The sequence below is a fragment of the Pristiophorus japonicus genome, chromosome 4 (genome assembly GCF_044704955.1).
Source record: "Pristiophorus japonicus isolate sPriJap1 chromosome 4, sPriJap1.hap1, whole genome shotgun sequence".
NCBI lineage: Eukaryota > Metazoa > Chordata > Chondrichthyes > Pristiophoridae > Pristiophorus > Pristiophorus japonicus.
In genome coordinates this window covers 141394449-141422172 of record NC_091980.1, presented here as the reverse complement: position 1 = coordinate 141422172, position 27724 = coordinate 141394449, and the positions used below count along the sequence as shown (strand labels likewise).

At 43.9% G+C, this 27724-nt stretch overlaps 1 protein-coding gene across 1 annotated transcript in view; it reads right to left on the bottom strand.

Moving 5' to 3' along the window:
• Positions 1–27724, bottom strand: part of lcp2a (lymphocyte cytosolic protein 2a) — a 534123-nt gene that overhangs the window by 140900 nt on the left and 365499 nt on the right. Inside the window, exon 4 of the mRNA XM_070877846.1 lies at positions 5629–5694. Coding sequence (XP_070733947.1) covers positions 5629–5694 — 66 coding nt within the window. The remainder of the gene's footprint in view (positions 1–5628; positions 5695–27724) is intronic.

Genomic DNA, 27724 nt, shown 5'->3' with positions numbered 1-27724 from the left:
TAAAGGAGTAAAGAGAGGTAGAGAGGCGGAGAAGTTTAGGGAGGGACTTCCAGAGCTTAGGGCCTTACCAGCTGAAGGCATGACCACCAATGGTGGAACAATGGAAATCGGGGATGAACATATGCCAGAATTGGAGGAGCACAGAGATCTTGGAGAGGTTACAGCGATAGATAGGGGTGAGGCCATGGAGGGATTTGCAAACAAAGATGAGAATTTTAAAACCATGTCTTGGCTGGACCGAGAGCCAATGCAGGTTAGTGAGCACAGGAGTGATGGGTGAGCGGGACTTGGTGCGAGTTAGGACACGGTCACACGCTAACAAGGTACCAGAGGCTGCTCAGCAGGTGTGTAGCCCAAGAGCACTCACTACATTATGAGAGGAGGGAGAATTAAGAGATTTAGTGGAGTTTTCCATAAGCATGACAGCAAAGGAGCAAACTTCTAATGGATAGGAAAGGAGGAGAAAGGTTTATTTTGCATAAAACCAGCATAAAATGTTCCTTTGCTCCTAGACCAAACGATAAGAGGAAATGTTGAATGTCTCCTTCCCTTAGGTCCTTTTTGTTACTCAAAATTGCGGCAACCATTCATTTTCGAAAAAAATGCAAACAAATGAATAAACAGTTGAATTCCCTTTTGCACCACACAACACTGACAACATAAAATGCCAACAACTCATTATTGGTGTAAGCCGTTAACCAGTGGTAGTACTCTAACCTCTGACTTTAAAGGTTGTGGGTTCAAGCCCCACTACAGACACTTCAGCACATAATCCAGGCTAACATGCTCGTGCTGTACTGAGGGAGTGCTGCATGTCAGAGGTGCCATCTTTTGGATGAGAGGTTAAACCATCTGCCCTCTCAGGTGGACGCAAAGATCCCACAGCACTATTTCGAAGATGAGACTGGAAGCTCCCCTTGGTGTCCTGGACACTATTTATCTCTCAATCAGCATCACTAAAACAGATGAGCTGGTTATTATCTCATTGCTGTTTGTGGAAGCTTGCTGTGCGCATATTGGCTGCCGCGCTTCTTGCAGTCATCATCATCATCATCATCACAGGCAGTCCCTCGGAATCGAGGAAGACTTGCTTCCACTCTTAGCATGAGTTCTTAGGTGGCTGTACAGTCCAATACGAGAACCACAGACTCTGTCACAGGTGGGACAGATAGTCTTTGAGGGACGGGGAGGGTGGGACAGGTTTGCCACATGCTCTTTCCGCTGCCTGCACTTGATTTCTGCATGCTCTCGACAATGAGACACGAGGTGCTCAGCGCCCTCCCGGATGCACTTCCTCCACTTAGGGCGGTCTTTGGCCAGGGACTCCCAGCTGTCAGTGGGGATGTTGCATTTTATCAGGGAGGCTTTGAGGGTGTCCTTGTAACGTTTCCTCGGCCCTCCTTTGGCTCGTTTGCCGTGAAGGAGTTCCGAGCTTGCTTTGGGAATCTCGTGTCTGGCATGCGAACTGTATGGCCTGCCCAGCAGAGCTGATCAAGTGTGGTCAGTGGTTCAATGCTGGGGATGTTGGCCTGGTCAAGGACGCTGATGTTGGTGCGTCTGTTCTCCCAGGGGATTTGTAGGATCTTGCGGAGACATCGTTGGTGGTATTTCTCCAGCGACTTGAGCCGTATACAATAATGGAAGGGTGGTCCCCGCGGTTAATGAAAATTGGCAGATGTTCTGTTTCAAGATTTCAGATTATGTCACCACAGGGTGCAATATATGTAAAAGAAAAACACGACTATTGAGCTAAACTTAGATCTGAAGGGGTAAAATTCACAAGACTACAGGGCTGGTGGATATGGATTACATTACAGACAGGGTGTGTGAGCCAACATGCTGAAAACAATGGAAGATCCAGTCATGGTTCACACACATTGTTACCATGGCAACTCTATTTATTTGAACTTATCAGAGGCCACTGCCAAGCTAGACCAGTGAGCATCACTCTTGTATGTGTGGGGAACACACGGTCCTGCCTGAAGTTGACACTGAGTAAAGCTTTTGGAACAGAGAGAGCTGCAAAAGCGATAGGCAGTCAGACACCACAGGACTACAGGAAGGATGAGAGAGGGGAGAGGAAACGAGCATCAAATGTGCACTGGACTGTGGTCGTTTCTTATTAAGTGAAGACAGGTTATATTGATGGAAACGAGTAAATCCCATTGTAACTGTTTCTCTGTAAGTTCACCTGATGGGAAATAAAGCAGCTTGATGATTCATAGCATGTCTGATCTCACACGTTTCCACTCACTCCGCTTTCAGCCAGATTGAAGGAATGCACATGACAAAAGAATAGAGTGTCTGATTTTTAAGATAATTGACAAAAGAACCTGAGGGGTAGAGGAGGAGAATTTTTTTCATGCAGAGAGTTGCTATGCTCTGGAATGTTATTGAAATAGTGGGAAAAGCAGATTAAATAATTACTTTCAAAAGAGAATTGTATAAATACTTGAAGGGGAAAAAAAATTGCAGGGCGAGTGCTAATGGAACTAGTTGGATAGCTCTACCAAAGGACTATCATTGGGTACGGTAGCATCGCAGTTATGTTACGGGACTAGTAATCCAGAGGCCTGCACTAAAGATACAGAGACATGAGATCAAATCCCACCACGGCAGCTGGGGAATTTAAATTCAGTTAAATAAATCTGGAATAAAAATGCTAGTATCAGTAATGGTGACCATGAAACTGCTGGATTGTTGTAAAAACCCATCTGGTTCATTAATGTTCTTTAGGGAAGTAAATCGTCCGTCCTTACCCGGTCTGGCCTATACACGATTCCAGACTCACAGCAATGTGGTTGACACTTAACTGCTCTCTGAAATGGCCCAGTGAGCCACTCAGTTGTATTCAACAAGGCCACCACCTTGTCAGCAATTAGGGATGTCCATCATCATAGGCAGTCCCTCGAACAAGGATAACTTGCTTCCACAAGAGTTCACAGATGTTTCAATGAAGGACCCGATGTTCCAGTCCTGAAGGGTGGAAGATGCCTGTGTGTGGATTTTTTTAACGTGTGGTGACTGTTGCACACCAGCTACCACACGGGCTTGACAGAGCTAGGTCTTGGTCCAGTGGCAAGGGTTAACCAAGACAACTGGAGACCAGCTCTGCTGCATGGACCTAGTGCGCACACATATCGCAGTAGGGGCTGGCCCGTGCTGCCCCTGGGCCCTCGGTTCTTCTGGGCCCCGTATCGATGTCCACATCCTGTGAATAATAAAAAGGAGCTGGCAGAGGCACAATGGGCCAAATGACCTATTTCTGTGCTGTATCATTCTATGATTCTAGATCATGATATTGTTCAATTGCTGGGTTATGGTATTGTATGATTAGATACAGGGCATTGTCAGTCAACTCCCATAAACGTAATATGCTCAGACCGTGGAAGAGAGCAACATAAATGAGTGAAACCGAGAAGGGGTCTACGGTAGATTTGAAGCCTGTCACACTGGATAGTCGAGAGCCCACATTTTGACCGTACAACTACGATACATGGATCTCTTCGGCATAGGAATGAAGGCTAGAGCTAAACAAACTGCAATGGGAACATTGGTGGGGTGTGCAGTGAGGTAAGTTTTCACGTGACGATCCCATTAGGTGGGGAGTGGGGGTGGGGGGGAGCGAGCCTGTGGAATCGAGGCGAGGCATGACCAATTTCAAGGCTGAACAAATCTCTTTTGAATTGTTTATCGAACGAGTGCTGACTAGGGACAGCTCGCCAATCGGGGAATGTACTCTGACTACAAAATGTGGTGGAGTGGACGGGGGGGAGTAAGTGTAATCCTGGGGGCAGTGTGAGCACAGTGGGGCCAGCTCCACCTCCTGGCCCCACAAATATTAGCGCCACAGCAATTTCTCTTGTGTTTTCAGAGCAGCTTGCGACGCTCCCTTTAAGCACTGCTGAGTTCGGCTGAACGAATTGTATGCCCTCGCCAGTGGGACCAGCAGGAGGGTCCTATGTACATAGAAACATAGAAACATAGAAAATAGGTGCAGGAGCAGGCCATTCAGTCCTTCTAGCCTGCACCGCCATTCAATGAGTTCATGGCTGAACATGAAACTTCAGTACCCCCTTCCTGCTTTCTCGCCATAACCCTTGATCCCCCGAGTAGTAAGGACTTCATCTAACTCCCTTTTGAATATATTTAGTGAATTGGCCTCAACTACTTTCTGTGGTAGAGAATTCCACAGGTTCACCACTCTCTGGGTGAAGAAGTTTCTCCTCATCTCGGTCCTAAATGGCTTACACCTTATCCTCAGACTGTGACCCCTGGTTCTGGACTTCCCCAACATTGGGAACATTCTTCCTGCATCTAACCTGTCTGAACCCGTCAGAATTTTAAACGTTTCCATGAGGTCCCCTCTCATTCTTCTGAACTCCAGTGAATACAAGCCCAGTTGATCCAGTCTTTCTTGATAGGTCAGTCCCGCCATCCCGGGAATCAGTCTGGTGAATCTTCGCTGCACTCCCTCAATAGCAAGAATGTCCTTCCTCAAGTTAGGAGATCAAAACTGTACACAATACTCCAGGTGTGGCCTCACCAAGGCCCTGTACAACTGTAGCAACACCTCCCTGCCCCTGTATTCAAATCCCCTCGCTATGAAGGCCAACATGCCATTTGCTTTCTTAACCGCCTGCTGTACCTGCATGCTAACCTTCAATGACTGATGTACCATGACACCCAGGTCTCGTTGCACCTTCCCTTTTCCTAATCTGTCACCATTCAGATAATAGTCTGTCTCTCTGTTTTTACCACCAAAGTGGATAACCTCACATTTATCCACATTATACTTCATCTGCCATGCATTTGCCCACTCACCTAACCTATCCAAGTCACTCTGCAGCCTAATAGCATCCTTCTCGCAGCTCACACTGCCATCCAACTTAGTGTCAGACGCCATTGGTTAAGTAGGCTCAGGCATGTTGTGGGATAGGGGCGTTGCCCACCTGTTACCCCCCCTCTCCAGTTTCGGACAGACAGGGATGGGGTGATAAATGTTGTGTCGTGATTATCATCTGGCGCCTGTTCTGCCCCCAGTCAGATACAGGAACCACACGCAGCCCTGTAATGTTCAAGGCTTTCTCCATCCAAAGGTTCTCTCTGACCATCAAAGGTGGGCAAGGGGAGTGCAGGTAATGGAGGCTGCACAGTAACATCAGGTTAAAGTAACCCACTCCACCCGGATAAATGGAACTGACCTTGCAGGTCAAGCAGGTCCCACTGTGCTCAGTTAGCTGATCACCGATTGGATAGCTGTAATTGGCACAAGCGCCCCTGGGGTCGGCAGCGGTAAAATCAGCCAATAGCGCGCTTTCTTTTCCTTCTCTTTGTACTCTGTATACTTTGAAGTGTGACTTCTGCAGTATGACAAGTTCAAAGGCAGGGAGACAGGAGTGGACGGAGGGACACAGTATAAGTCAGTATCGGGAGCAAAGAGGTTAACGTTTCAAGAGAGACCCTTCAGCACTCTTTCATTTGGGGTAATTACTCCTGAAACGTGAGCCTTTCTTCGCGGTTCATGTGCTGATTGACCTATTGTGTGTTTCCAGCTCTCCTCAGTTCCATATTTGCTGCATTTTTTGCGGAATCTCTTCGATCACCACATCGATTTTGCTCTTTTACCTCTTCTGGAAGAAGCTCCTTTTTTCCTCCCTTTTGTTGATCTCCTGACAGAGCTGATGAATCTGTCTGTAAACCAGAAAACAGAACATCTTACACAGAGAACGAGTAGCATGGATCATAAATATCAGTTAAAGCTTCATATAAAGCAACATAGGTTCTCCAAGATTAATGACACAAATTGTTCCATCATTTATTACAGCCGTTCTGTAAATATGTTTTTGTGGTGAGGTATTTCCTATTGTTGATGCCCAGTATGACCATCAAGTTCTCTCAGATTAGGTATAGGCTGAGTTAGTTGTGAGACAGACCTTCATCTACTCTTCCTCAGCATGGACTCCCAGGTCAGGTTTAGCATAGTTTGGATGATGCCTCTGTCAACCACTCTCTAGTCAGCCATTGCCCAATGGGGTGCAGTGTAAGGTTCCGTCCACAGGACTCATCGGGTTCGCTCAGGTGAAGTGTGGCATAGGTTAGCGGTAGGACCTATTCAGGCCCATACAATGTGCCTTATCTCCAGTGCTAAGCAAAACGCCCTCTCTTGCTCCTCACTTCTGCCACCTTGGGGTCTCTCTGTGAGACTGCCCACTCTGCCAACTTTTGTGTTGATGGCCTACACCAAGCAAACAGAAGAGACTTATATCCTGATGGTTAGGTTGGATTCCAAAGATAAAAGGACAGTGTGCTAACTGCCCACTCATGACCCCTTACTGGAGTGGTTTAAAACATTGTTTAGTCTAACCATCATTTGAACTGCATCATGAGGTTTTTAATGTATATCTATAAAACCTCCAGCTCTAACACAACCTCTTCAAGCACTCTTTTAAGTTATTATTTTATTTGGAAAGTGAATTTGAATTTTACATGTACAATGAAAGTGGGAGGCTAATTATTGAAAGTGCTGTAGGTTGGAAGGTCTATGAAAGGAATGCAACATCAAAAAGAGCAAAGGTGAGAAGACAGCTCATAGCATTTCAGCTTTATTCCGAATATATCATAATTGTCGACAGACTGAATATAGGATTAAACTTTTGTTCTCATCTTTCCTCTCCTCTTCTGAAAGCCCTGACTCATTGCTGGGAGTGTAGTTCCACAGGCCCCTGGTCCCTCGAGTACCTTACCCAAAGGAGCACTCTTCAACTGAGCCCTCCGCCACCTGCCGAAGTGGCAGGTAAGTGATTCAAAATACTCGTTCAATGATTACACGCAAAATATTCTCAATGTTACAATAGAGATTGAGGTTGTTGTGCACATGACTCTCATGATATTGATCACTCATGGAAGTTCCATTCATTACAGAATGTGTAGGTCAGTTATAGGAACATAGGAACAGGAGGAGGTCATTCAGTCCCCTGAGCCTGTTTCTCCATTCAATTAGATCTGTTTCTTAGCCGCCATCTACCCGCCTAACAAATATCTATCAATCTCAGTTTTTATATTTTCAATTGACCCCCAGCCTCAACAGCTCTCTGGATTTTCCACTAACCTTTGCGTGAAGAAGTGCTTCCTGATTTTACTCCTTAATGGCCAACTCTTAATTTTAATCTCCCCACCGGAGGGGATCGTTTCTCTCTATCTCGCCTATCAACTCCTTATTCTGCAGTTTGTTTTCCGGCAAGCAGTTAAAAGCTTTCAATTGAGGCGCACCTTGGTGGTGTAATTCAGGTCATCATCATCATCATTATCATAGGCAGTCCCTCAAAATCGAGGAAGACTTGCTTCCAATCTTAAGTGTCCAATACGAGAACCACAGTCCCTGTCACAGGTGGGACAGATAGTCGTTGAGGGAAGGGGTGAGTGGGACAGGTTTGCCGCACGCTCTTTCCGCTGCCTGCGCTTGATTTCTGCATGCTCTTGGCGATGAGACTCGAGGTGCTCAGCGCCCTCCCGGATGCACTTCCTCCACTTAGGGCGGTCTTTGGCCAGGGACTCCCAGATGTCAGTGGGGATGTTATACTTTATCAGGGAAGCTTTGAGGGTGTCCTTGTAACGTTTCCGCTGCCCACCTGGGGCTCGTTTGCCATGAAGGAGTTCCGAATAGAGCGCTTGCTTTGGGAGTCTCGTGTCTGGCATGCAAACGATGTGGCCTGCCCAGCGGAGCTGATCAAGTGTGGTCAGTGCTTCAATGCTGGGGATGTTTTGGTACAGCGTTGGTAGATTGTATTTTTGTGTGACAGTGTAAATCGGGTGATAGCGATTCAGCAACCCGTTTTACATCTCTCCCCATTGACTTTGCACAAAGTTAGGATCTACCCCAGGAGGCGATTTCACACTGCTTTATCTTCCTACCTGTGTCATGATGCAAAGCACATTTAAAAAGTTTGCAAGTGGTTTTAGTAACCTGTCTGGAACCTTTCTAAATGAAATTTGAAGTTTTAATATTAGGACAGAGGCATCAGCACTGACAATTCTTAGCTAATGTTAACCTTCAACCTGGATGCTCATGAGTAGAGCACTTATGTGCCAGTGGACACATGCAGAATTCCCTTATCCCTGGCCAGTGAAGTATTATTGAGCTGTTGGCTCTGCATTGGTAGTATAACTCGCATTTCCAGCTGTACATCAACCTCAGCAGCTAAAGCACAAATTGCAAGTTGACACTCCAGTGCAGTACTGAGGGAGTGCGGTACTGTCGGAGGTCTCGAGTTTTAGACGAGATGTTAAACCGAGGCCCCTTCTGTTCTCTCAGGTGTACATAAAAGATCCCATGGCATTTTCGAAGAAGGGAAGGGGAGTTTTCCCTGGTGTCCTGGACAATATTTATCCCTCAACCAGCATCAATAAAACAATTTTTTTTTTAATTTGTTCATGGGATGTGGGCATTGCTGGCAAGACCAGCATTTATTGCCCATCTCTAATTGTCTTTGAGAAGATGGTGGTGAGCCGCCTTCCTGAACCGCTGCAGTCCGTGTGGTGAAGGTGCTCCCAAAATGCTGTTAGGGAGGGAGTTCCAGGATTTTGACCCAGTGATGATGAAGGAACGGTGATATATTTCCAAGTCAGGATGGTGTGTGACTTGGAGGGGAACGTGGAGGTGGTGGTGTTCCCATGCACCTACTGCCCTTCCCTTCCAGGTGGTTGAGGTCACGGGAGGTGCTGCCAAAGAAGCTTTAGCGAGTTGCTGCAGTGCATCTTGTAGATGGTGCACACTGCAGCCACGGTACGCTGGTGGTGGAGGGAGAGAATGTTTTTGGTCATTATCACATTGCTGTTTGTGGAAGCTTGCTGTGCACGAATTGGCTGCTGCATTTCCTACATTACAACAGTGACTACACTCTAAAAGTACTTTATTGACTGTGAAGTTGTTCGGGTCATCCTGAATTCATTAAAAATGCTATATAAATGCAAGTCTTTCTTCCAATATTCTTTAAGGATAAACAAGAGCTCTTTCATTACATCAGAATAAAGAGGAATTATCCTAGCCAATGAATAAAAAGTATCATAGTTCAATAAACAGTTTGACTTTACCAACCCTCTTGTGGCTCTCTTAGCAAAACAGCGAGGAACTGAAGAGGTTTCATTCTGAGCATTTTCCACATCCTACGGCTGATTCAACCTTTGAATAGTCTCAATTAAAATATTTTTAAAATACTATCACAAAGAACATTTTGCCATTTAATTAGATCATGGCTGATCCGTATCTTAACTCCAACTGAGTGTAATGTATCCAAGTTTGCTGATGATACAAAGTTAGGTGGGACAGTAAGCTGTGAGGAGGATGTAAAGAGGCTGCAGAGAGATATAGACAGCTTCACTGAGTTGGCAAGAACATGGCAAATGGAATACAATGTGCGGAAGTGTGAAGTTATCCACTTTGGTAGGAAAAAGCAGAATATTTTTTGAATGGTGAGAGAGAGACTGGGACATGTTTGCACTCAGAGGGACCTGGGTGTCCTTGCACACATGTCACAGAAAGTTAACATGCAGGCACAACAAGCAATTAGGAAAGCAAATGTTATGTTGGCCTTTATTACAAAAGAATTGAAGTATAAGAGTAAATAAGTCCTGCTGCAATTTACAGGGCACTGGTGAGACTACACCTGGAGTACAGTGTACAGTTCTGGTCTCCTTACCCAAGGAAAGACATACTTGCCTTCGAGGGAGTGTGACAAAGGTACACTAGACTGGTTCCTGGGATGTGGGGAATGCTCTATGAGAAGGCTCGAAGGATCAAATGGCCTATATTCCCTGGAGTTTAGAAGAATGAGAGGTGATCTAATTGAAATATATAAAGTTCATAAGGGGCTTGACAGGGTAATGCTGAGAAAATGTTTCCCATGGCTGGGGAATCTAGAACATGGGGTCACAGTCTCAGAATAAGGGGTTGGCTATTTAGGACTGAGATGAGGAGAAATGTCTTCACTCAGAGGGTGGTGAATCTTCGGAATTCTCTACCTCAGAGAGCTGTGGATGCTCCGTCGTTGAGTATATTCAAGACAGAGGTCAATAAACTTTTGGGAACTAAGGGAAGTAAGGGATATGGGGATAGTGAGGGAAGGTGGAGTTGAGGTAGAAGATCAGCCATGATCTTGTTGAATGGCGGCGAAGGCTCGAAGGATCAAATGGCCTACTCCAGCTCCTATTTCTTATGTTCTTATATAACAACCTGCTTTGATTCCCTAACCCTTAATATCCCTGCTTAACAAAACTTTACCAATCACAGTTTTGACATTTTCAGTTGAACCCCAATATCAACAGCTTGTTAGAGGAGAGAGTTCCAGATTTCCATTGCCCTTTGTGTGAAAGTGTTTCCTGACATCACCCTTGAACGGCCTAGCTCTAATTTTAAGGTTATGCCGCCTTATTCTGAACTCCCCCACCAGAGGAAATAATTTCTCTGCATCTACCCTATCAATTTCTTTCATCATCTTAAACACCTCAATCAGATCATCCTTAATCTTCTTCTATACTCGAGGGAATATTAGCCTGGCTGTAACCTATCCTCATAATTTAACCCTTTTAGTCCTGGTATCATTCTGAATGCAGTGTGACATTTCAGTTTAAGTCTTGAAACCCAATGTGCACAAGTTTAGTGCTGTTGTAACACCAAAAGGCTTTACACTAATGCTAAACTTGAAATGTGAATGCACCATGACAGGTTTCTTTTAGTAAGTTTCCATGAAGAAGCAGTTGACTTACAGGTATAAAAATACAGGGGGTGAAATTGCCACTTTTTATAGCCGCGTTAGCAGCTCCAGAGGCGCTAACGGGGTGCAATGGCATTTTAGCCTGGGGGAGGGAGGTGCTACCGTCTCCCGGGGAATTGGCCTGGAAGTTTGGGGGGCGCTGTCCCGGCTGGCACGCACCCGGCCATGATGTCATCACTGTGTGCGCAGATCCCTTTCCCACCCCGAGGGGGGAAATTGACTAGCGGGTCGTGAAGCTGGTGGACATCTGCTGCCGGGGCTCCTTAAAGCAGAGGCCTTTAGCGCCCCTGGCCGCCAACTTTATTAGTGTCCGACTCTTGGGTCGGCCCGACAACGTCGACCGAAACGCCATCATGCAGCCCGGCACTCCATTTTGGATGGCGGGCAGGGACGGCGCAAACATTGGGATAACTAGGTGGTTGCCGAGGGCGACAACATTTGCGGGCGACAAAATATTGGGGCGCAAAAATGGGTAAATGATAAAATAGAATTTTAACATCAATCATCATCATCATAGGCAGTCCCTCGGAATCGAGGAAGACTTGCTTGCACTCTAAACATGAGTCCTTAGGTGACTGAACAGTCCAATACGAGAACCACAGTCCCTGTCACAGGTGGGGCAGATAGTCATTGAGGGAAGGGATGGGTGGGACTGATTTGCCGCACACTCCTTCCGCTGCCTGCGCTTGATTTCTGCATGCTCTCGGCGAAGAGACTCAAGTTGCTCAGTGCTCTCCCGGATGCACTTCCACCACTTAGGGCAGTCTTTGGCCAGGGACTCCCAGGTGTTGGTGGGGATGTTGCACTTTATCAGGGAGGCTTTGAGGGTGTCCTTGTAACGTTTCCACTGCCCACCTTTGGCTCGTTTGCCGTGAAGGAGTTCCGAGTAGAGCGCTTGCTTTGGGGGTCTCGTGTCTGGCATGCGAACTATGTGGCCTGCCCAGCGAAGCTGATCAAGTGTGGTCAGTGCTTCAATGTTGGGGATGTTGGCCTGGTTAATAACATCAATATTGCAGTTTTAACTGGATTATCTATTGAATATTGTTCAGGCTGCTAGGCCGGGAATACTCCACTGAAGTGTCAAAAACATTCACTTATTTTCAGTACATTGTACTTCTTTGAAAATTGAAAACAACGCCTTTTAATAGAAACATAGAAACATAGAAAATAGGTGCAGGAGTAGGCCATTCGGCCCTTCTAGCCTGCACCGCCATTCAATGAGTTCATGGCTGAACATGCAACTTCAGTACCACATTCCTGCTTTCTCGCCACACCCCTTGATCCCCCTAGTAGTAAGGACAACATCTAATTCCTTTTTGAATATATTTAGTGAATTGGCCTCAACAACCTTCTGTGGTAGAGAATTCCACAGGTTCACCACTCTCTGGGTGAAGAAGTTTCTCCTCATCTTGGTCCTAAATGGCTTACCCCTTAACCTTAACCCCTGTTTCTGGACTTCCCCAACATTGGGAACATTCTTCCTGCATCTAACCTGTCTAAACACGTCAGAATTTTAAACGTTTCTATGAGATCCCCTCTCATTCTTCTGAACTCCAGTGAATACAAGCCCAGTTGATCCAGTCTTTCTTGATATGTCAATCCCGCCATCCCGGGAATCAGTCTGGTGAACCTTCGCTGCACTCCCTCAATAGCAAGAATGTCCTTCCTCAAGTTAGGAGACCAAAACTGTACACAATACTCCAGGTGTGGCCTCACCAAAGCCCTGTACAACTGTAGTAACACCTCCCTGCCCCTGTATTCAAATCCCCTCGCGATGAAGGCCAAGATGCCATTTGCTTTCTTAACCGCCTGCTGTACCTGCATGCCAATCTTCAATGACTGATGTACCATGACACCCAGGTCTTATTGCACCTCCCCTTTTCCTAATCTGTCACCATTCAGATAATAGTCTGTCTCTCTGTTTTTATAACCAAAGTGGATAACCTCACATTTATCCACATTATACTTCATCTGCCATGCATTTGCCCACTCACCTAACCTATCCAAGTCACTCTGCAGCTTCATAGCATCCTCCTCACAGCTCACATTGCCTAACTTAGTGTCATCCGCAAATTTGGAGATACTACATTTAATCCCCTCGTCTAAATCATTAATGTACAATGTAAACAGCTGGGGCCCCAGCACAGAACCTTGCGGTACCCCACTAGTCACTGCCTGCCATTCTGAAAAGTACCCATTTACTCCTACTCTTTGCTTTCTGTCTGACAACCATTTCTCAATCCACATCAGCAGACTACCCCCAATCCCATGTGCTTTAACTTTGCACATTAATCTCTTGTGTGGGACCTTGTTGAAAGCCTTCTGAAAGTCCAAATACACACGATCAACTGGTTCTCTCTTGTCCACTCTACTGGAAACATCCTCAAAAAATTCCAGAAGATTTGTCAAGTATGATTTCCCTTTCACAAATCCATGCTGACTTGGACCTATCATGTCACCTCTTTCCAAATGCGCTGCTATGACATCCTTAATAATTGATTCCATCATTTTACCCACTACCGATGTCAGGCTGACCGGTCTATAATTCCCTGTTTTCTCTCTCCCTCCTTTTTTAAAAAGTGGGGTTACATTGGCTACCCTCCACTCCAGAGGAACTGATCCAGAGTGTATGGAATGTTGGAAAATGACTGTCAATGCATCCGCTATTTCCAAGGTCACCTCCTTAAGTACTCTGGGATGCAGTCCATCAGGCCCTGGGAATTTATCGGCCTTCAATCCCATCAATTTCCCCAACACAATTTCCCGACAAATAAGAATTTCCCTCAGTTCCTCCTTCTTACTAGACCCTCTGACCCCTTTTATATCCGGAAGGTTGTTTGTGTCCTCCTTAGTGAATACCGAACCAAAGTACTTGTTCAATTGGTCTGCCATTTCTTTGTTCCCCTTTATGACTTCCCCTGATTCTGACTGCAGGGGAAGTCATAACGGGGAACAAAGATATCTATGGCAAATAACGGGGTTGGATCTTTCCTATGACTTACCATTGATGGAGTTGCCAGAAAAACTACATAAGAACAGAACAACATAAGAAATCGGAGCAGGAGTAGGTCTCGAGCCTTCTCCGCCATTCAATAAGATCATGGCTGATCTGATCATGGACACAGCTCCACTTCCCTGCCCGCTCCTCATAACCCCTTATCCCCTTATCATTTAAGAAACTGTCTATTTCTATCTTAAATTTATTCAATATCCCAGCTTCCACAGCTCTCTCAGGCAGCGAATTCCACAGATATACAACCCTCTGAGAGAAAAAATTCCTCCTCATCTCAGTTTTAAATGGGCGGCCCCTTATCCTAAGATCATGCCCTCTAGTTCTTGTCTCCCCGACCAGTGGAAACATCCTCTCTGCATCCACCTTGTCAAGCCCCCTCATAATTTTATACGTTTCGATCAGATCACCTCTCATTCTTCTGAATTCCGATGAGTAGAGGCCCAACCTCCTGAACCTTTCCTCATAAGTCAATACCCTCATCCCCGGAATCAACCGAGTGAACCTTCTCTGAACTGTCTCCAAAACACGTATATCCTATGGAAACCAAAACTGCACGCAATATTCCAGGTGTGGTCTCACCAATACCTTATATAGCTGTAGCAAGACTTCCCTGCTTTTATACTCCATCCCCTTTGCAATAAAGGCCAAGATTCCATTGGCCTTCCTGATCATATGCTGTATCTGCATTCTATCCTTTTGTGTTTCATGCACAAATACCCCCAGCTCCTGCTGTACTGCAGCACTTTGCAATCTTTCTCCATTTAAATAATAACTTGCTCTTTGAGTTTTTCTGCCAAAGTGCATTACCTCACACTTTCCCATATTATACTCCAGCTGCCAAATTTTTGCCCACTCACTTAACCTGTCTATGTCCTTTTGCAGATTTTTTGTATTCTCCTCACACATTGCTTTTCTTCCCATCTTTGTATCATCAGCAAACTTGGCTATGTTACACTCAGTCCCTTCTTCCATGTCGTTAATATAGATGGTAAACAGTTGGGGTCCCAGCACTGATCCCTGCGGCACCCTACTAGTTACTGGTTGCCAACCAGAGAATGAACCATTTATCCCGACTCTCTGTTTTCTGTTAGTTAGCCAATCCTCTATCCATGCTAATATATTACCCCAACCCCGTGAACTTTTATCTTGTGCAGTAACCTTTTATGTGGCTCCTTGTCAAATGCCTTCTGGGAGTCCAAATACACAACATCCACTGGTTCCCCTTTATCCACCCTATTCGGTATATCCTCAAAGAATTCCTGCAAATTTGTCCAACATGATTTCCCCTTCCCCTTCATAAATCCATGCTGACTCTGCCTGACCGAATTTTGCTTTTTCAAATGTCCTGCTACTGCTTCTTTAATAATGGACTCCAACATTTTCCCAATCACAGATGTTAGGCTAACTGGTCTATAGTTTCCTGCTTTTTGTCTGCCACCCTTGCCTGGCCGATAAGTGACTTAATAGCCACAGCAATGTGGTTGACTCTTAACTGCCCTCTGAAATGGCCCAGCAAGAAGTGATGTTGTTGTGGCCTGCACATATATTTCCATCTTTAACATTGATAACAGGTCCTGTACTGATCAGGTCCATGTTAGCTGAGTGTGGTGGTTTAGTGTATCTGCGATTACTTCCTTATTAGCACTTTAAAGCGACAGACACCAACTTGGATAGTAAGTGGCAACTCAAGGGCATGTTCCGCCATTCAATCAGATTATGGCTGATCTGTATCTACATAAGAACATAAGAACATAAGAAATAGGAGCAGGAGTAGGCCATACGGCCCCTCGAGCCTGCTCCGCCATTCAATAACACCATGGTTGATCTGATCATAGATTCAGCTCCACTTCCCTGCCCGCTCCCCATAACCCCTTATCCCCTTATCATTTAAGAAACTGTCTATTTCTGTCTTAAATTTATTCAATGTCCCAGCTTCCACAGCTCTCTGAGGCAGTGAATTTCACAGATCCACAACCCTCTGAGAGAAGAAATTTCTCATCATCTCAGTTTTAAATGGGCGGCCCCTTATTCTAAGATTATGCTCTCTAGCTCTAGTCTCCCCCATCAGTGGAAACATCCTCTCTGCATCCACCTTGTCAAGCCCCCTCATAATCTTATACGTTTCGATAAGATCATATGAATTCCAATGAGTAGAGGCCCAACCTACTCAACCTTTTATCATAAGTCAACCCCCTCATAAAATAACCCCCTCATCTCCGGAATCAACCTAGTGAACTTTCTCTTAACTGCCTCCAAAGCAATTATATCCTTTCATAAATATGGAAACCAAAACTGCATGCAGTATTCCTGGCCTTCCTGATCACTTGCTGTACCTGCGTACTATCCTTTTGTGTTTCATACACAAGTACCCCCAGGTCCTGCAGTACTGCAGCACTTTGCAATCTTTCTCCATTTAAATAATAACTTGCTCTTTGATTTTTTTTCTGCCAAAGTGCATGACCTCACATTTTCCAACATTTTACTCCAACTGCCAAATTCTTGCCCACTCACTTAGCCTGTCTATGTCCTCCTGCAGCCTCTTTATGTCCTCCTCACACATTACCCTTCCTCCCATCTTTGTATGGTCAGCAGACTTGGCTACTTTACACTCAGTCCCCTCTTCCAAGTCGTTAATATAGATTGAAAATAGTTGGGGTCCCAGCACTGATCCCTGCGACACCCCACTCGTTACTGATTGCCAACCAGAAACTGAACCATTTATCCCGACTCTCTGTCTTCTGTTTGTCAGCCAATCTTCTATCCATGCTAATATATTACCCCCAACGCTGTGAACTTTTATCTTGTGCAGTAATCTTTTGTGTGGCACCTTATCAAATGCCTTCTGGAAGTCCAAATACACCACATCCACTGGTTCCCCTTTATCCACCCTGTTTGTTACATCCTCAAAGAATTCCAGCAAATTTGTCAAACATGACTTCCCCTTCATAAATCCATGCTGTCTCTGCCTGACCAAATTTTGCTTTTACAAATGTCCTGTTACTGCTTCTTTAATAATGGACTCCAACATTTTCCCAACCACAGATGTTAGGCTAACTGGTCTATAGTTTCCTGCTTTTTGTCTGCCTCCTTTTTTAAATAGGGGCGTTACATTTGCAGTTTTCCAATCTGCTGGGACCTCCCCAGAATCCATGGAATTTTGGTAAATTACAACCAATGCATCCACAATCCCTGCCGCTACTTCTCTTAAGACACTAGGATTCAAGCCATCAGGTACAGGGGATTTATCTGCCTTTAGTCCCATTATCTTACTGAGTACCACATCCTCAGTGATTGTGATTGTGTTAAGTTCCTCCCCCTCTATAGCCCCTTGACTACCCACTGTTGGGATATTGTTAGTGTCCTCTACTGTAAAAACTGATACAAAATACTTGTTCAGAGTTTCTGCCATCTCCATGTTGCCCATTACTAACTCCTCGGTGTTGTCCTCTATGGGACCAACATTTACTTTAGCCACTCTTTTTCTTTTTATATACCAAAAGAAACTCTTACTATCTGTGTTTAGATTTTGTGATAGTTTACTTTCATAGTCTATCTCCTCTTACTTAATCATTTTTTTAGTCATTCTTTGCTGGCTGCGGGAGGGTGTTTATACCTGCGACCTACAGACTAGGTCACGTTAAGTATTCTCGGGATTGGCGGCTGGGTAACCTGGGTTTTTGTGATCAAAGTTTCCACCCCTTACCCCTCTCAACGGTCAGGAGGGATCAATGGCACCACCACGGCAGGCCCTTTGATATTAGGTTATGACAATTGTTCGGTGACTCAGGTCATCAATGTTACCGATGCGGCATTGCCGAATACCACCTGACAACGTGATCGGAGTCAACCTGCTGCTGCACCATACACAGAGAGGTGTCAAAGTCGTCAGCGCCGACACCACAACATAGTGTCATGGGTCAGGTGACAGGTCAGATATAACAGGTCTGTTGCCAGCAAGTCACGTCAGCTTTGGGATTGACTCCATACCGACAAGTTAGCAGAATATGTGAATTTACGTCGTTAGACTTCAGGACTGGAAGACATAAGGTAAGCAACACTCAATTTATTTCAGTAATAAATATTGTGTTTTTCTATATAATGTGTAGAGAGTTAGGGTTGGAAGATATTCCTGATATTCCTCATGCAATGAATTCAGCATCTCTCATATATATTTCTCAGGTTCAACAAGCCGTTGGGAAGTTCTTCGGTAACATGTGCCTACTCTAACTGTAAAACCGTTGAGTGAAACAAGATGGGAGAGTCGAATTGATGCTTTGAAACTTCTTTGCTATGAGCTTGGCAATATCTATGATGCATTCATTGAAATTTCAGATAACACTACCTTCACAGGTTCATCTGGTAATACTGCACGTAATGATGCAAAAGCTCTTGCAAATAACCTTTGCAAATTCAAATTTGTTGTTTCACTTATTTTGTGGTGTAATATTCTTTTTGAGATCAACCTGACTAGTAAACAACTTCAAGCGAAGGATTTTGACGTACATTCTGCTACCCAACAACTGGAGTACACCAAGAATTTTTTTGTGGACTGCAGGAGTGACAAAAGGTTTGAAGAGATGCTGGTTGATGCTCATGAACTTGCTGAAGAGTTTGAGATGCCAACAGACTTTGAACCAGAACCAGTATGCATTGGAAGAAAGAGAAAGGTTTATATATGAAGCAGAAGACAAGCCAGTTCATGACCCAAAACAAAAGTTCAAAATAAGCTTCTATTTTGCTGCCCTTGATACTGCAATACAGTCAGCTGAAGAACGATTTGAGCAGATACATAAACTTAAGTTTGGTTTCCTCTACGATATCCATAGTTTATAAAATAACTCATCAAAACAGAAAATGGAACATTGCGTGAAACGAGAGTCAGCTTTGCAACATGGAAATTCCCAAGATATTGACACTGGAGATTTGTGCAGTGAATTGCAGGCTATTGCACGCGATTACCAAAGCGTCTTACACCTCAAGATGTATTGGAATTGGTTTGTGAAAATATAAACTAACAGACTGTGTTCCCAACATTTTCATTGCTCTCTGCATTTTTTTGACTCTTCCAGTTTCTGTTGCCGGGCAGAGTAGCTTTTCAAAGCTGAAATTGATCAAAACATACCTTGGTTCTTCAATGCTGCAAGAGAGGCTTGTTGGACTGGCTGGCTACTGTGTCAATGGAACAGGAAATTGCAGAAAAACTTCAGCTTAAAGAACTTGTTTCTAAATTTGCAAAACTAAAAACACGAAAAGTAAAGTTCTAATTTTTGACACAATTGTGAGAAAAATTTAATTTTGAGCGGCCCAGCCCATCCGCCTTACTCTTCACACATCAATAACTCCGAAACTATTAACGGTAGAGGTGTGTCGTTTTAACAGAAATTAGCTTGAATTGTTAATATTTGTTCTGCTGTTTTACTGGCTTTACGAGGATTTACTTTTATTTGCATGTCTTATATGATCAATTATATTAGACTTGATGTACTGTAATTTATGTTCTAGGGTTATTGCAAAATGGGAAACATTTAATAAATTGTGTAACGTTTATCATTATTTTGTTTATGTAGTGTGTAAAATAAACCAGTACATGTAAGACATCTTGCGATGTTTTTTCCCTTTATATTGGAATTGGTGAAGGGGGAGGGGATTGGCGGGGCCCAGGTGAACAGTTTGCCTAGGACGCCAATTACCCTTGCGCCGGCTCTGGTGCCGGGCTGCTGAGCCGGTCGATTGTGTGCCTGGTGCCCCAGTGGCAGCCACCAAAGTGCCTGCAGAGTGCGCAGCGGCCCTCCCCTTTAATAGAAGGGGAGGGGCATTGTAGCGCATCAGCGTTACGCAGAGCATCCACGTAGCGCTACTGCCCCGGGAGCGCCCTTCAAAGGAAGCGGAGCACCGGAGACAGCGCCGGAGACAGCACTCCGCCTCCTTTGAGGGTGGCATGGCCCGATTCCACAACGGGGGGGGGGAACTTCCCGGCCAGGTGCAGGAACGCCCGGCCCAGGAAGGTTACTGCCACCAATCGGGGCGAAGGGCAATTTCAAGTCCACAGCATTTAGTAAAAGCGGAGAATTTCATTTTCCTTGAATTCTTTATTTTTGTGTGACATATTAACAGATGCAACAGCTGCAGAAAAAAGGAAGGACAGCCACTCGATCTACTCGATGAGATCATACGACTGGGAAGGACATAAAAGAGCAAAGTCCAAAATAATCAATCCAACACACCTTTACAGTCTCACACAATGAATCAGAATCAGAGCGGCTGCTGGTGTTCCATCACCAGTAACTGCAACAGCAACAAGTTGTGCCATTTCGATATTGTCCTTTGCACAGGAGGACTGAAGATCCAAAGCCCGTGAATATAGGTCTGCCTCCATTTGCTTCGCAATGTGCCTCTGATGGTCACTGGTCTCATTACAATCCCGGCACATGGAGGCCTGCATTCAAAAACAACAACTTACATAGAAATAGAAACATAGAAATTAGGTGCAGGAGTAGGCCATTCGGCCCTCCGAGCCTGCACCGCCATTCAATATGATCATGGCTGTTCATGCAACTTCAGTACCCCACCCGTGCCTTCTCTCCATACCCCTTGATCCCTTTAGCCGTAAGGGCCACATCTAACTCCCTTTTGAATACATCTAACGAACTAGACTCAACAACTTTCTGCGGTAGAGAATTGCACAGGTTCACAATTCTCTGAGTGAAGAAGTTTCTCCTCATCTCGGTCCTAAATGGTTTTCCCCTTCTCCTTAGACTGTGACCCCTGGTTCTGGACTTCCCCAACATTGGGAACATTCTTCCTGCATCTAACCTGTCCAATCCCGTCAGAATTTTATGTTACTATGAGATCCACTCTCATTCTTCTTAAATTCCATGAATATAAGCCGAGTCGATCCAGTCTTTCTTCATATGTCAGTCCTGTCATCCTGGGAATCAGTCTGGTGAACCTTCGCTGCACTCCCTCAATAGCAAGAATGTCCTTCATCAGATTAGGAGACCAAAACTGTACACAATATTCAATGTGTGGCCTCATCAAGGCCCTGTACAATTGTAATAAGATCTCCCTGCTCCTATACTCAAATCCTCTCGCAATGAAGGCCAACATGCCATTTGCCTTCTTCACCGTCTGCTGTACCTGTATGCCAACTTTCAATGACTGATGTACCATGACACCCAGGTCTCGTTGCACCTCCCCTTTTACTAATCTGTCACCATTCAGATAATAATCTGCCTTCCTGTTTTTACCACCAAAGTGGATATTCTCACATTTATCTACATTATACAGCACCTGCCATGTATTTGCCCACTCACCTAACCTGTCCAAGTCACCCTGCAGCCGCTTAGCATCCTCCTCACAGCTCATACTGCCACCTAGCTTAGTGTCACCTGCAAACTTGGAGATATTACATTCAAGTCCTTTGTCTAAATCATTAATGTATGTTGTAAATAGCTGGGGTCCCAGCACTGAACCTTGTGGTACGCCACTAGTCACTGCCTGCCATTCTGAAAAGGACCCGTTTATTTCTACTCTTTGCTTCCTGTCTGCCAACCAGTTCTTTATCCACGTCAGTACATTACTCACAATAACATGTGCTTTAAATTTGCACACTAATCTCTTGTGTGGGACCTTGTCAAAAGCCTTTTGAAAGTCTAAATACACCACATCCACTGGCTCCCCCTTGCCCACTCTACTAGTTACATCCTCAAAAAATTCTAGAAGATTTGTCAAGCATGATTTCCCTTTCATAAATCCATGCTGACTTGGACTGATTCTGTCACTGCTTTCCAAATGCTATTACATCTTTAATAATTGATTCCAACATTTTCCCCACCACCGATGTCAGGCTAACCAGTCTATAATTCCCTGTTTTCTCTCTCCCTTTTAAAAAAAATGGGGTTGCATTAGCTACACTCCAGTACAAAGGAACTGATTCAGAGTCTATACAATGTTGGAAAATGACCACCAATGCATCCACTATTTCTAGGGCCACTTCCTTAAGTACTCTGGGATGCAGACTATCAGACCCTGGGGATTTATCGGCCTTCAATCCCATCATCAATTTTCCTAACGCAATTTCCTGACTAATAAGGATTTCCTTTCATTTCTCCTTCTCGCTAGACCCTCGGTCCCCTAGTATTTCCGGAAGGTTATTTGTGTCTTTCTTAGTGAAGACAGAACCAAAGTATTTGTTCAATTGGTCTGCCATTTCTTTGTTCCCTATTATAAATTCACCTGATTCTGACTGTAAGGGGCCTACATTTGTCTTCACTAATCTTTTTCTCTTCACGTATCTGTAGAAGCTTTTGCAGTCAATTTTTATGTTCCCTGCAAGCTTCCTCTCATACTCTATTCTCCCCCTCCTAATTAAATCCTTTGTCCTCCTCTGCTGAATTCTAAATTTCTCCCAGTTCTCAGGTTTGCTGCTTTTTTTAGCCAATTTATATGCCTCTTCCTTGAATTTAACACTATCCCTAATTTCCCTTGTAAGCCATGGTTGAGCCACCTTCCCCGTTTTATTTTTATGCCGGACAGGGATGTACACTTGTTGAAGTTCATCCATGTGATCTTTAATGTCTGCCATTGCCTATCCACTGTCAACCCTTTAAGTATCATTTGCCAGTCTATCCTAGCTAATTCACATCTCATATCGTCAAAGTTACCTTTCTTTAAGTTCAGGACTCTAGTCTCTGAATTAACTGTGTCACTCTCCATGTTAATGAAGAATTCTACCATATTATGGTCACTCTTCCACAAGGGGCCTTGCACATTAGATTGCTAATTAACCCTCCCTCATTACACAACACCCAGTCTAGGATGGCTAGCTCTCTAGTTGGTTCCTCGACATATTGGTCTAGAAAACCATCCCTTATACACTCCAGGAAATCCTCCTCTACCGTATTGCTACCAGTTTGTTTAGCCCAATCTATATGTAGATTAAAGTCACCCATGATGACTGCTGTACCTTTGTTGCACGCAATCCCTAATTTCCTGTTTGATGCCATCCCCAACCTCACTATGATTGTTTGGTGGTCTGTACACAACTCCCACTAGCGTTTTCTGCCCTTTGGCATTTCGCAGCTCTACCCATATAAATTCCACATCATCCACGCTAATGGTCTTCCTTACTATTGCGTTAACCTCCTCTTTAACCATTAACTCTACCCCACCTCCTTTTTCTTGCTGTCTATCCTTCCTGAATATTGAATACCCCTGGATGTTCAGTTCCCAGCCTTGGTTACCCTGGAGCCATGTCTCCGTAATCCCAATTACATCATATCCGTTAACAGCTATCTGCGCAGTTAATTCATCCACCTTATTACGAATGCTCCTCGCATTAAGACTCAGAGCCTTCAGGCTTGTTTTTTTAACACTCTTTGTCTTTTTAGAATTATGTTGTAATGTGGCCCTTTTTGATTTTTACCCTTGATTTCTCTGCCCTCCACTCTTGCTTTTCTCCTTCCTACCTTTTGCTTCTGCCTCCTTTTTACTTCCCTCTGCCTCCCTGCATAGGTTCCCATCCCCCTGCTGTATTAGTTTAACCCCTCCCCAACAGCACTAGCAAACACTCCGCCTGGGACATAAGAATAGTGGGATTACATTTGCTACCTGCCAATCCACGGGGACCATTCTCGTATCTCGGCAATCCTGGAAGACCAAAAACAATGTATCCACTATTTCTGTAGCCACTTCTTTTAATATCCTAGGATATAGGCCATCAGGTCCAGAGTCTGCTTTTCATCCCATTAATTTCTCCAGTGCTATTAATTTACTAGCACTAATTTATTTAAGTTCCTCATTCCCACTAGATCCTCAGTTCCCCACTATTTCTGGAATGATTTTTGTGCCTTCTACCATGAGATTAATGTTTCTGCCGTTTTCTTATTCCACATTATAATTTCTCCTGTCTCTGCCTGTAAGGGACCCTTGTTTACTTTCGCTAATCTCTTTCTTTTTACATACGTATAGAAGCTTTTACAATCTGTTTTATGTATCTTGCTAGTTTACTCTCAAATTCTATTTTCTGTCTCTTATTAATTTCCTGGCCCTGCATTTGCTGAATTCTAAAATCCTCCCAATCATCAGGCTTACTACACTTCTTTGGCAACATTATAAGTCATGGTTGCCAATGGTGGAGCAATTAAAGTTGGGGCTGTGCAAGAGGCCAGAATTGGAGTAATGCAAAGATCTCAGAGTGTTGTAGGACTGTAGGAAGTTACAGAGATAGGGCGGGGTGAGACCATAGAAGGATTTGAAAATGAGGATGAGAATTTTAAATTTGAGGTGTTCTGGACTGGGAGCCAATGTAGGTCAGCGAGTACATGGGTGATGGGTGACTGGGGCTTGAGGTCAGTTATGATACAGGAAGCAGAGATTTGAATGAGCTGAAGTTTACAGAGCATGCAAGGTGTGAGGACGACTAGGAGAGCATTGGAATAATTGAGTCTCGAGGTAACTAAAGCATTACTGCCTCTGACAGTAGTTTTACAAATCCACAAACATTCAACCCCTCGATGCGATCAGAAATGTGGAGTTTGACTCCTTTGTATTTTAAGATGTAGCCGGCAGTGAGAGTGATGTGGAGCCACTGTGAAGAAAAGGACACCCTCAAAGCCTCCCTGATAAAGTGCAACATCCCCACTGACACCTGGGAGTCCCTGGCCAAAGACCGCCCTAAGTGGAGGAAGTGCATCCGGGAGGGCGCTGAGCACCCCAATTCTCGTCGCCGAGAGCATGCACAGGCTGCGGAAAGAGCGTGCGGCAAACCAGTCCCACCCACCCCTTCCCTCAACGACTATCTGTCCCGCCTGTGACAGAGACTGTGGCTCTCGTATTGGACTGTACAGCCACCTAAGAACTCAAGGTAACAGTGGAAGCAAGTATTCCTCAATTCCAGGGACTGTCTATAACATTATCAGGGTAAAACTGCCCTTGGCGTTTGTACATTTAAGGGACAGTAGATGAAACTGAACTCATTGTTACTCAATGACTGTGTTCAGGCGTTACTAATGGGCAAAAAAGAGTAAATTTGATCAACTTCATGTAAAGAGTCATTAAGCGGAACTGCTCGGATAAAACTGCTCTTCACTTAAAAGCACCACATGACAAAGACTAAATCTACAACAAGCAACCTTAAATGTTTCCAATTCATTCCTGCAAAATTCAAAAAGCAAACTGATATTGTAGTTTGAACATGAACAATTGCTGAGTGGATTGTGCAGAATTATGTGATATCCACGATCCACAAGGCATTAGAACATAAGAACATAAGAACATAAGAACATAAGAACATAAGAATTAGGAACAGGAGTAGGCCATCTAGCCCCTCGAGCCTGCTCCGCCATTCAACAAGATCATGGCTGATCTGGCCGTGGACTCAGCTCCACTTACCCGCCTGCTCCCCGTAACCCTTAATTCCCTTATTGGTTAAAAATCTATCTATCTGTCCCTCTCGCAATGAAGGCCAACATTCCATTCGCCTTTCTGATTACCTGCTGCACCTGCAAACTAACTTTTTGGGATTCATGCACAAGGACTGTCACTAAATACTTCTTAATGTTTCCAGACCCTGCTGGATGAGATTCCCCTCTTCGCATGAACTTCAAATATGGAGAAGCCTTCATGCATCATGTGATGACATGTCATGTAAAAGCTGTATTGCTGGCTTCACAAAGTGGCCAAGACATACAGATCAAGAAGTTCCAAGATTTGATTCCTGGCTTGTAACTGTACTTTGTGGCTGGGTTAATACTTTGCAGCTATGAAACTAATACAAACTTTTATTAAAAATGCGTTAAACTGTCTGTACAGCAATGCACACAGTATCTGTAACAAGTAAGTGAACTGGAGGCAATAATAAATAGCGAGGAACCAGATATACCAGGGATTACTGAGACATAGCCACAGAAAAAATAGGCCTGGGAATTAAACATTGCAGGGTACAACATATTTAGAAAAGAAAGAACGGGATAAAGGGGAGGTGAAGTAGTTGTACTTAGTTGAGATAACATAATGGCAGTAGTAAAAAGTGATGCAGCTATCAGTAAGATAGAAATAGTATCCATGTAGATAGAGATAAAAGATAATGAAGGATCTATTACACTAATAAGGCTAGTTTACAGACCACCTAACAGTGGAAGGAAGGTGGAGGAAGAAATATGCAAACAAATTAGGGAAACATAGAAATATAGAAACATAGAAAGTAGGTGCAGGAGTAGGCCATTCGGAAATGAGTAAAAAATAGAATAATAGTCATGGGGGATTTAACTACCCCAAAATTAATTGGCCAGAAGAGATAGGTAAAAGGGATGAGGGAATTAAGTTCCTACAATGTGTACAGGACCCCTTTCTAACCCAATATGTAAGAAGCCCGACAAGGGAGGATTCATTACTGGATCTAGTAATGGTAATGAACCAGAGCAGGTAAAGGAAGTAAAATTAGGGGAACATCTAGGCAATAGTGATCATAATATAACACGCTTTAAGATAATAATTGAGAAGGACACAAGTATGGCAAAGGTTAGGGTAACAGATTGGAGACATGCTGATTTTGAAGGGCTGAGAATAGGACTTAGGAAAATAAAATGGACAACAATATTGGCAGACATTTAAAACGGTGTTCAATAAAATCCAGGAAAAATATATTGCGTTAAAAAATAAGAACAAGCTCAACAGTATGGCGATACCATGGATGAATAAAGAGATAAGGAAACAATTAAGGGTAAGGGAAAGGCCATACACTAAGTACATGGACAGCAGGGAAGAGCATGATAAGGGAAAATATGAAGAGATTAGGAGAGAAGTCAAAAAAACAATTGGAAAGGCAAAGAGGAACTATGAAATTAAATTATCAAGGAACATAAAGACAAAATAGTAAAATATTCTACAGGCACATAAATTTAAAAAGGAAAGTCAGGATGGGAATAGGAACACTAAGGGATGGTCAGGATAAAATCACAGGCAACAAAATGGCAGGAATATTAAATAATTACTTTGCTTCAGTATTTACCAAGAAAGCAGATGAAGTGGATATGATATTGATAGATAAGATTAGAAATGATATAACTGCATTTATAATAAAAAGAAGAGAAATATTAAACAAACTAATCAAACTCAAAGAGGATAAAACTCTTGGTCTGGATGGATTACATCTGTGCATTTTAAAAGAATCTAGGGATGAGATAGCAGAGGCTCTATTACACATATTTAATAATTCATTAGAAAAAGGTGCCGTGCCAGAGGACTGGTGGATAGATACACATGATACCTATATTTAAGAAGGGAGATAGAACACGCCCAGGGAATCATAGACCAGTCAGCTTAACATTGGTGTTAGGAAAAATAATGGAATCCCTACTAAAGGAGAAAATGGAAGAAGATCCAGAAGCCAAAAATACAATAATAGTCAAAAGGGAAAGTCTTGCTTGACCAACCTCACTGAATTTTTTGAAGCGGTAACAGAGAGAGTAGACAAGGATAATGCAGTAGATGTAATTCATTTAGATTTACAAAAGGCCTTCGATAAGGTACCCAATAATAGACTGATGAACAGGTCAGAGAATGCAAAGTCAGGGGACAAGTAACAGAATGGAGAGCTAGCTGGCTTCAAGACAGAAAGCAGAGAGTGGGAGTAAAGGGTAGCTATTCACAGGGGCAGAAGGTGGGTAGTGGTGTCCCACAAGGATCAGTGCTGGGGTCACTGTTGTTCACAATTTATATTAACCATTTAGACTTTGGAAACAAATACACAATTTCTAAATTTGAGGATAAACCAAATTATTTTTTGGGGGGATAGTCAATACTGAGGAGGACTGCAACACATTACAGAACAACATTAATAAATGTGCAGAATGGACATATAATTGGCAAATGAATTTCAACACAGATAAATGTGAGGTATTACATCTTGGTAAGAAAAATAAGGAGGTCACATATTACT